Genomic DNA, 11,770 nt, shown 5'->3' on the forward strand with positions numbered 1-11,770 from the left:
TAATACAAACAAATAAGGGACGCATACTGCAGCGGGGGCCACATCCCTTGGGGGCCAAGACCACGGAACGCGCAATTTCATTCTCAAATATGGGACGATTCCGTATTTTAAACGATGGGTGGCAACCCTAGCCTCACAGGTGCATCTGCACTGTACAAAGACGACAACGTCTCGAGCGACGAGTTGGAGGTGGGCACTTGAGCAGGCGGTGTATACTGAACGAGAAATCAGCAGACTAGCATGACGGAGGGAGCGGAGTGGATGTCGTCCTCCTCTCCTCCCGTTCCACCCTCCGCGCCTGTGCACGGCACAGACGATTGTGTGTTGGTTCCTTCCGTGCATTGGTTAAAACCCAATGAAGAAAGCAGTCTTTAAAAACCAATAAGCCCTGTGCATCTGTCTCATTACCGTCTCACCTGATTTACCAATGCAGGCCCCGCAACAGGCGATCCGGCGGCGTCATTCCCATGACCCGCCCAGCAGCCAACCGGGTAACCAAAGTCTTTGGGTTCAGGGGGGAGTATGGTTACAAAGCTGAAACTTAAAGGAATTGACGGAAGGGCACCACCAGATGTGGAGCCTTTCGCTTCATTTGACTCAACACAGGAAACCTCACCCGCCCGGACAAGGAGAGGATTGACAGCTCTTTCGATTCTGTGGGTGGTGGTGCATGGCAGTTCTTACTTAGTGGAGCGATTTGGATGCTTATTTCCGAAAACAAACGAGACTCCTGCCTGCTAAATAGTTACAGGACCCTACAGCGGTCGGCGTCCAAATTCTTAGAGGGACAAGTGGCTTTCAGCCACGTGAGACTGAGCATTAACAGGTCTGTGATGCACTTGTATGTCCAGTACTGCACACACGCTACACTGAATGGATCAACATGTGTCTACCCGGCGTGGGTAAGCCGTTGAACCGCATTCGTGATGCAGACCGTGGCTTGCAATTGTTCCCCACGAACGAGAAATTCCCAGTACGTGTGGGTGATACGCTCGCACTGATTACGTTCCTACCCTTTGTAACCCACTCCGCCCCCCCCCTCCCCCGTCGGGTGACTTGGTGGATTATATATAAAAAAGCACCCAGAACCGCAAAGAACAATGAAAAGTCAACGTGGAAACCGACTGAGGCGGTGTTTGGAAAATTAACAGTCAACGTGACTCACAGGTGCGTTTGGACTGTACACAGATGAAAGCGACTCAGGTAGGGAGTTGGGGGCGGGCACATAAGCGGGCAGTGCGTACTGAACGAGCGCCGTTCAACCCCGTCCTTCGCTTTGGAAGGAGAAGGCGCACCTCCGGTTTTCAGTCACGGACAATTGTATGTTGCTTCGTAGCGTGCATTGTTGCAATGTTACTTTTCTTGGTGGTTTATTAAATTACGGATTTTTCAAATGTTTATTTTTTCCTCTGTGCTTAAAATTCATTTAAAAAGCGGCCTGATTATGCGACGTATGCTACGCCGCGGGTTGGCTAGTAATAACTATTCAGAGTGGCTCCAAAATCTGTACTGACCCCTACTCTCTCTTCTGTTTCTTTTTCCGGTTTCTTTGTGGTTGCGGCCTGTGCCGCCGCCACCACCACCTACTCAAAGCATCATGATGCTCCAACATTGATGGACTGAAAGCCAGAAGTCTACGTGACCATCATCATCAGGTCCTTCCATGAAAACCCTAAATACAAAGAGGACTGTTTGATTTATGTTAGGTAGATTGCCCAGAGGGGACTGGGCGGTCTCTTGGTCTGGAACCCCTACAGATTTTATTTTTTTTCTCCAGCATTTGGAGTTTTTTCTTTTGTTTTTTCTGTCCACCCTGGCCATCGGACCATACTTATTCTATGTTAATAAATGTTGACTTATGTTTATTTTTTATTGAGTCTTCTATTTTTCTATTCATTTTGTAAAGCACTTTGAGCTACATTTTTTGTATGAAAATGTGCTATATAAATAAATGTTGATTGATTGATTGATGCATGATGTCATGACATTACTCTAGCCTGATTTCTACCCCACATGTGTTTAAAAAAGTGTTTGAGGGTTACATTACCTGACTATATTGAGTTTTCCGCTCATCAGAAAGCAATGCTGATACTGTGAAATAATATTATCAAAATTTATTACTATTTACAAGAAGTTTCTTTCTTTTTGATGGAAAAAAGTGTCATCTGCACAGATACACAGGGAAAAGAAAAGATGATACAGCATACCCAGAGTCGTGATTTACAAAAATGGATTAAGCCACTTTATGGCATGGCCAATGTGTGTTCTAAAATTGGAGCTCTATGTACGTAAAGATCTATATTTTACTTACTGTACCTATTGCTGGTTTGTCAATGTTTTTGTATTTTGTCTGTAGTATTCATTTTGTCTGTTTCTTTTGTCGTTTAGCACTACTGCCTCACAGCTTAGATCACAATTTTTGGCCCAATAATTGGTCCAGCTTCGCTAGCCTTCAGGGACCATTAAAAAACCATTGCACCATTATAACCCACTAAAACTAGTTCATTTCCTCCATCTCTATTGACTTCAATGCATTCTGTGTAGTTCTGTAACGTTTCCGATTATATCCATGATTCTCCCACACTCACAGTAAAGCAAACTCCTCAGGTTTCACTCATCACTAATTTAGGGCTCTATGAAGGCCACTAACATTTTGCTTAAGATGGTTGTTTATGACCTTGCGTGTGTGTTTGGGGTTACTGTCCTCTCTTATTGGTATTGTGTGGTGGATGAAAATCATTTTGTACTTCCCTGCACTGAGGTTTCCATTAATTCTGACCAGATCACCAACCATTTACAGACATGCAGCCCTACACCTTCAGAGAACCTCCACTGTGCTTACAGACACTAATCAACATAGTGCTTTCCAGCTTTTCTGCAGAAAAAAACTGCCTTCTGTTTTAGGCAAAGACATCAAATTTTGACTCATCAGTCTAGCCACTTGCTGCTGTTCTTTATGACCTCGGTCCTTGTGTGTTTGTGCATAGGTGAGTCTTTTGGCTTTGTTTCTACTTTGGAGGAATACCTTTTTGGCAGCAACTCTTCCATAAAGACCACTTCTGACAAGATTTCCCCAGACATTCCAGTGGTTTCTGTGAGATCATAGTCAATTTAGACTTCTTCTAATTTTAAAGGGATATCAGTTTGAAACATCTCTCATCTGCTGCACTCAGTTACCATGGCCAGCCACTATGTTTCTGGTACTCAGCCTTGCCTGTTTCCTTGTGCTTCTTCAGAAGAGCTTAGACAGAACATCTTGATATTCCTGTCTGCTGCAAAATATCTGCTTGGGAATGACCTTGCTTATACAGGATGACCATGTTGTGTCTTGGTGCTATACTAACTCTTGTCTTGACAGGTTAAACTGTCACATCTGCCAAACCCTCACCTTTAGTTTGGTTGTCCTTCACCAAATTTGATTCTTTCTACAACTGTTTTGGTTACGCTATTAACTCATTAGTTCATTGATTACTAGCACCTGCTTGTTATGTTGATTTAATTATGCACTGGGGTATAGACCTAGAAAGTAATTATGTTTAATCTGAAAAGTAAACTATTACTTAATAAGTCATATGACTTATGATACCAATGGGGCACAAGCATCACACATTTATGAATTTCAGACAACAAAGAATACCTGATAACATGCTATAAAAGATATTATTTAAAAATGGCAACATTTTCATACTTCTTTCTCTTTAGGAAGCAAATTTTACAACCAAGAATAAAGATAAAATAAATGACACTAATCTGTATAAATATTTCAATGTAATATAAACAAGTGCAAGGTACATGCTAAAAAGTCATGATTTAACACATTTTATTCACAAACTTCAGTGGGTGCAATATTTAATTCCTTAATTACCATTAATACTCACTTATACAGATAGCGATCTCTGAACAGCTGGCTTGTTCCTATAGTATGTATTATATGCAAGAAGAACAGCAAAAGGCTGACGAGTAAAAACATGATGAAGATCATGCGGTGGCGCTGCAAAGTATTGACCAGTGAAAGAGGTACACCAAAGTGCCATGATGCTGGCAGAAGGCAAGAGAAACCAATCCTGTGGAAAAATATGAAATTATTTAACTACTAAAAGAAGTTCAAAAGGAAGTAAAACAGACATTTTATTACTATGAATTATGCAGGCTCAGTTTAACATTACATTTATTTAAAAAATTACAAACAAAACACGATTGAAAAAATACGCCCATTAGCAAGAAGGACAAAGTTAGTGTAGGCCAGAATTTGTGCAGCATTTTTTTTTTTTTTTAAGATTTGCACTTTTCCCTGTGTAGGGTTGTTTTCTTCCTTAAACCTGATGTTGCCAAGATATACTCTGGCTTTCCATCACTCTAAATTGAAATAAACTGGTAAAGAAAATGGGTATGTGTTTCGATCCTGATTAGAAATGTCTAACATACATATACATTTAAAGTGTTAAATATATCATTTATCATTATCACTGGTTTAAAGGTCACCTAACAGCTTTATCCAGGTTTTCCGGTTGCTCCCAAATCTTTCTGCTCGACTCTCTGCTGTCCTAGCATTCTCTGGGGGCACATTTTATCCTTTCATATAATCTAATACCATGTCAAACCATCTCTTCTTTGGCCTCACTCCCCGAAACCCACCTCCATCTTGGTGCAACGTTTCACCCAACCATCCTTTGTCTTTCGCTCCACATCCCGAACCACTTTAGTTTGTGACTCCTCAGCATAACACCTATCATCTCCACACCAAGTAGTTCTCTTAACTCAGCATGCATTTTCTTTTTACTTTGTGACACTTGACACAACCATCTGATCATTCTCATCTCTGTTCTTTCCAGCTTTGCTTAATGTTTTGTTTTCAACTGTCCTATTTTACTCCCATAGAGCATACTATTCTTCACAAAGCTTTCATAAACATTCTCCTTCAATGTCAGAGACACTCTTTTAGAAGACAGCTCCCGGAACTCTATTCTATGTACCTCTCACACTTACTATCACAATTGTGCCCGCATATCTATCTACTCTGAACATGTAAACTAAAATTCAGCTAAACAAGTTCGGCATTAGGATGGTACTCGTTGATTGCAACAAATTTAACCAAATTGTCTTCAGGCTTAATGGACAGCCAGGACATAGAGCAGTTGAACAATAAAATAAATCCAACTGATTGCAAACAGCTAAAGAACTTCCACATGAATAATTATAACATTGATCTGTGGCTACAAAAAGATAATGAATGAACAAACAAACAAACAAACAAACATTGTTTTATATAGTGTGTATCTATGCAGAACAACATCCAACAATTTTACAAGTACACAATGTAGCTACAATACTGTTATTTATGGAGATATATACAGTATATATAAAAAACAATTAATAATTGGCACACAGATTAATGGATTTGTTCATGAAGAAACCAGAAATACTATATAAATATACAATAAATTTACAATATATCAATGACTATGTTATTATATAACACTGATTGATAAAAAAATAGTAACCAAAATATATATTTTAATAATAAACCCAGATTTCTTTCCTATATCCTTTAGCACATAATTTAAATAAAATGCTGTAAAAAGATCCAGAAAATGACCAGTTTTAAAGTTTAAAAATGTTTTTTTTTAAATATTGCAAATGTTTTAGGAAAGCATTTTTTTCTACAATGCTCCCTTTAAACATTCAATATAAAGGTACCCGAGAGCATTTCATTTCACCCCTTTCCATGTCTTCTTATAGAAAGTCTTCATACATCACTGAGGTCAGCTTCCATGCACACATTCCTCTAAACAGTCATGCTGCATTCTGGAAGTTGTTCAACCTTGAAAACATGCCCAATTCACTTGCCAAGATCTTTGGAGGCACCACAGACCATATGAAACATTACTAGCCTTTATATGTTAAACCTGTTTCAGTGCAATTGTATAACCAAGAAACAACTATGCATTTAAAGAGCATAACAATCTATCTCTTAAGCATATTGAAAGACAAAGCTTTACTAGACAGCATAGATGCATAAAATATACTTTGTAGACAATGTTACAAAACAAAGCAACATTTTTTAGGAAAATTGTCTTTACCAAGGCTAAATACAATGCCTGGAAATGCTCAAAATATTTGTATCTCATACTAATACATTATGTGGTTTGATAGGTAAGAAACTACTGTAAATTGTGAATTATAGATTTTCAAAGTCTACCTCCACCAATGAAAGATTTTGTTAATCTAGAGAAAAAAATATATAATCTGATACTAATCAGGCAGCAGACCTAGGCAACCAATGGAATTATAAATATAAAGTGCACTGAAATAATGGTCACTACTAATTGTGCAGTCTTTATTTTCCAAAAAAGCTATTATTACTATTAATCAGAGTATTCTTTAAATATTTCTTAAAATAAATTTCCCAGCAAAATATAAATATTTATTTCAGAAAAATGAACAGTGAATATATATATATTTTTATAAAGCCATTATTGCTATCAACCACAGAGGTAAATAATTACTTTTTTATTTTAAACAAATGAAAAGCACAATACTAAAAGTTGTCTCCTGGGTATAAACGTCTAACCACACTATTTTTAGATTTTGTTTACCTGAACTGTACTATATATACATTTTTCTTACCTTGCCATGTGAGTAGGTAGCACTGTTTGGAATGTAATGTTCCTTCAATCCATTAATCACTGTCACCTCTGCATGATGTTTTGATTATGAGGCTGTTCTTCTGAGCAAACCCGTAGAAGAGGAATATGCAATAGTGGAGCAGATGGAAGAGTGATGTGGTTATTGAAAGGCATGCTTGCAATGCACCAGCATTGTGATTAAGATCTTTTCTTTTGTAACCTGGCATGAAAGAAAAAATGCTTTTAAATGTTTTTGCTCAAAAAAAATATTTTAATTGTAATTTTCAAGCATAAACACTATTATCATACTGTACAATAAGCTATTGTATATTGAGTGCTATTTTATAAACCTAAGCTATGCAAGCTCATTTGCTGAGTGCCAACATTCTTGAATTGTATGAGTTAAATCAATGACTGTTAGGGTAGTATATCGACAGTATACAATAATAAAATATACATGCAGTATATGATTAACTGTAAACCAAAGTCTGGCTGAAATTAAACATTTGTGCCGGGTAACTTTGTGTATCACATACGTTCTCAACATACACTCAAAGTACTTTTCGCACTATCTGCTCAAGTAAACAGTAGATACTTTCATATTACACACTGAATTATAGGAAATATGTTGTCAGTTTTTAGGTACACCTATCTAGTTGTGTTTTGTGCCTCCTTTGGTCTTCAAAACTTTATGAATTACTCTGAACATGGATTGTACAAGATGCTGGATGTGTTGCTCAGGAATGAACTGCATTGCAGAAATAACTGTGTTGCACATTTGCCACAAATTGGATGGCTGCACTAAATCCCAAAGACACTAAACAGGCTTGTCATCTGTGGACTGTGCAGGCCACTTAATCAATGAAAACTGGCCAGCATGTTGCTGAAACCACTCTTTGACAATACCTTCCTAATGACAGAGTGAATTATCATGTTGGAAGCATCTTTTCTTGTATGGAAGAAATGAAGCCGTGAAGATATGAATTTGGTCAGCAACATAAATCAGATATATCATGCTATTATGGCATTCTTCAATGACTATCAGCAGCTCTAATGTATATGCCAGGCAAAGACTTACCACTGCAACACAGACCTGTAATCTTGACAAAAGCAGGGCCTCTTGTTGCTTACATCAAATTTAGATTCTTCCATCAGCATGATGCAAAAGGAATCTGGATTTGTCTAACCAAACAACTTTAGTTTTCTACTCACATATCCAGTTTTTATGAATTTGCCTACTGGAGGCATTTTTCAAAGATAAGATCAGTATCTGAAATAGTCTTTGTCTGCTGCAGCCCACTTGAGACAAAATTCTCAAAAAAAAAAAACTAGAAACTCAGTATGTATGCACCATTACATTTTCAATTTTTTTTAAATTTATTGTAAGTCATAGTTATAGGAAAAGAATGATCTAATTTATAATGCTTAAAAATCTAATTCAAGATCTGCAGATGCATTATTGATAATAAATGCGGTACGATATTCAAATTTCTTTTTTTATAACTAATAATGTGCATTTAACCGAAATACATGTGTGTGGATATTTTATTACCCCAATCAGTCACTGAACATTCTCAAACTTAATACAGGCAAAGACACCTTTTAGACATAAATGTCAGAGTCTGGATTTTTCTTGGTATTTGACAAGCCATTCTTATTGGTATAACGTTACATGTAACTCTAGAATCTGCAGATTGAAAAAGTCATGAAAGATGTGGAAACTTGGCTGAGGACCAGTATGCTGCATATGCACACTGATTTGGGCATGCATGATCTGTTCATCTAACTAAAATTCCACAGCATAAGAACAAAGTTTTAAATATATGAATATGTTCGGGCAATAGAAGTGCATACTACATCTGTTCAAGCAACAGTAATTTAACTGGCATATAACCGAGGCTGGATTAACACTACCTCCACCGAAAGCATCCACCGATACTCAGACCAGGGTCACGTGGGGGTACTGGAGCCTATTTCAGTTAGTATAGGGTGCAAAGCTGGAACAAACCCTGGAAAGAGTACCTGCCAATCCATCACAGGGCAAACACACACACCCACACACTAGGGAAAGTTTAATATCATCAATTCGCCTAACATGCATGTCTTTGGACAGTGGGAGGAAACTGGAGATGGCTGCACTATCACTGCCCCACCATGTCGCTCAATTATATGGACATTACATACATAAATAATAAATCATGAATAAAACAGGAATTAAAGCTGAAAAAGGTTCATACCTTTATAGTTCAACTTCACCTTCCTTTTTTTGTTTGGTTGTGTATTGCAATGAAAGCAACAAATTGATGAGTGCGACACGTTCCTTAATTTTCTGGCTCAAAGATACGGACATTCATGGGAGTGGATATATATGTGACCTGAGGTGGACTGGTGCATTGTGCAGTTTATTGCTAGGGTAGCCTCAGGTTCCATAATTCTCTAAAACCAGGATTTAGATAGTTTACCAAATTGATAAATGGTAATCTCTGTGCTCCACTGGTGGTATAAGATCACATGCTGAAAGCTTATGAATTATTACAGTTATGAGTTTAAGCTTAATAAAAAAATAACCTTTCCATTAAATGGGGCCAGGTGGTCATTAACACACGTTAATTAAAATGTAACTGATACTATTATCTTTAAAATTATCATCAGCAGGTGAACCCATTTTCAGTACAACCAAAAACGATGCTTTAAACATCACAACATAACTATGTGCCCAAAGACATGGCTAGTGATTACAAAGGGTTAAAATAATTTTGGACAAGTCTTATTGTTATGTAATGACTGTTAATAAAGGAATGTGACAAGCCACGATGCTACACATTTGTCCCTATTTTACTCATGAAATAAGGGCTTATTCTGTTAATCCTAGGCTGAATATATGTTCATCCCATATTTATACTAAATTTAGAGAATCCAATCACCGCGTACATTTTAGATAATTGGGGGACAAGAAAGAAACATTATTCTCCAATACACTACCCACATAAGCTTCCAAAATAATTACAAAATAAAATCAAAAATCTTTCATTAGATTTACTGACAAATTATGTTCGACGCTGAAGCAAATTTACCGAACAAGCTTTTATCTAGGCTAAGGGGAGATGTAACAACGGAATTTAATTAAACCAAGACATACACATCAATCATAATAATCGTGAATTTAACAATACCGTTGTTTCAAGAGTATCACAACATACCTATCCCAATTCTAAAAACAAAAACTGAACAATAACGAAAAATAAAACTATGCAAGTAAATATAAATATAGTTTCACATTTTAAATAGACAGACAGAACTCACACGTCAGTACACTCAGCGGAAGCAGCAGCCACAAGAAATCCTGCGCCACGTCACCAAGGCAACGGAACCATCTGCCGTAAAGTGTCGCGTTTCCGGATTTTTACTCTCGAATTTAGTAAGACATTTATGCGTTGGTTTATTTAAACTTTAAAATATATCGTTTTGTGTATTTCTTTTTGGTACCAATTCTAGCATCTGGTGCTACTTTGTAATAAGCTAAATTGTTTTAACCAAAGTGTAAAACTTTCCGAAACACGAATACCTGCTGTTAGTGTGTAACCACGGTAATCAGCGTACTATAGATATATCGTTTATTCATTTACTAGAAAAAGCGATAAGAAATACAAAACTGGAAACATTTGTTTAAAGCAAAACTAGTCCAAATCAGTATTTACCACTGGGGTCTTGAGGTCGGCATAATTCAGCAAACTACAGAGTCTTTTCTTTTATTTGATCCGTCTTTATCAAGAAATTGTGATGTTAAAGATTGTGCCCTAAAGTCATATATTTTGAATGAAAGAATATACACGTGTATATAAAAGACATCAATTGCAACTAACATTCTGTAAATAAGGGTTCGAATGGATACGATGGTTGCACTCCATATGACTTCGCATCCCAGGAGCACAATTGGACAACCTGTGCAGGAAGCATTGCTTGAGCTAATAGAGCCCAGTTTCATATGTCGCGCTGCACACAGGTTTGAATCCAGCAGAAAGACTGTTGTCGGTAGGGAATTCTAATTTTGTCGTCGTGTCTTCTCTCAAATACAAAGATGTGTGGGTTAGGCCCAGGTATGAAGGAATATGGGGGTCTGATGTAATGGTGCCCTGCCTAATGCTGAAAACTCCACAGATCCCAGTATTACATGAAAAGATTTCACCCAAACACCTTTAAAGGACCAGGCAAATGTCAGAATGTTAATATTTTATAAAATTCCAGCAGGGCTAACTGGTCGGGAGCTGCAACCAGTAATGTCCGGAACGGTGGCACCAATAAAATGCGAGAATGAAGGACAAGCTGTGTTGTTCTACTGTACAAATGGGGAATCGGTGCAAAAGTTTGATTGAGATAAGTTTAACAATACGGATTTGCACACCGGGCAAAACACAAGTATATGGAGGAATATTCTAGACAAAATTAAAAATTATTTCAATTTTGTCTGAAATTTTTCCCCATAAAAGTTGGGTACCTGGCACTACCCTGGGCAGGGCCACTGTCTGAATTTTGGAATGAAACATAGCCAATGTTTTTTCCCCGTACAAATGGGGAATCGGCACAAAAAGTGTCAGGTCACAGAAGTTTTTACCTGAACAATCTCACAACACACATTACAGAACAATCATTCAGATCTTTCTGTTATTATTCTTTTGTGCTTTGAAATATTTTAAAAAATGCATTTTTTGATTGTCATTATGAATGTGAGTGTGTGCATGTGCATTTTAAATCAGGAGGTTTCTTATGTAAAGGGTAATTAAAAGAAGTTGCTCAATGTATTCATTTTAATTTGTCAGACCATATGTGCTACTTAGTCTTGGTGTGCTGTTCTTGTCATCTCAGGAACTGTGTCCTATAGTATTAAGGTCCCACTGAAATAATTCACTAGCACAAGTGAAAGCTTTATTTTCCATTTATGCTGTATTTTTAAATATGTCTTAGCTTAAAATGCAGTTAAAGTCTATTGAGGTCATACATGGGTTGTCTCTTTTGATAGCATAAAAATAAATCTGTCGTAGAATAACGATCTGGTAATCATTTGATTCAGCAAGAGAAATGCATTACATTTACATTTGGTCTCTTTTGCAGTGTTCTTCAGTAAGGCTGGAGTTAATGCAGCATTT

At 37.2% G+C, this 11,770-nt stretch overlaps 1 protein-coding gene across 1 annotated transcript in view; it reads right to left on the reverse strand.

Annotated features, from left to right (window-relative positions):
• The window catches only part of LOC120542285 (ectonucleoside triphosphate diphosphohydrolase 7-like), a 52,340-nt gene extending 42,307 nt beyond the window's left edge, over positions 1–10,033 (reverse strand). The window contains exons 1-3 of the mRNA XM_039774623.1: positions 9,930–10,033; positions 6,628–6,846; positions 3,879–4,064 (exon numbers count right to left, since the gene is read on the reverse strand). Coding sequence (XP_039630557.1) covers positions 3,879–4,064; positions 6,628–6,635 — 194 coding nt within the window. The 5' untranslated portion in view covers positions 6,636–6,846; positions 9,930–10,033. The remainder of the gene's footprint in view (positions 1–3,878; positions 4,065–6,627; positions 6,847–9,929) is intronic.
• Positions 10,034–11,770: the final 1,737 nt, after the last annotated feature.

The sequence above is a fragment of the Polypterus senegalus genome, chromosome 1, assembly GCF_016835505.1.
Source record: "Polypterus senegalus isolate Bchr_013 chromosome 1, ASM1683550v1, whole genome shotgun sequence".
NCBI classification, from domain to species: domain Eukaryota; kingdom Metazoa; phylum Chordata; class Cladistia; order Polypteriformes; family Polypteridae; genus Polypterus; species Polypterus senegalus.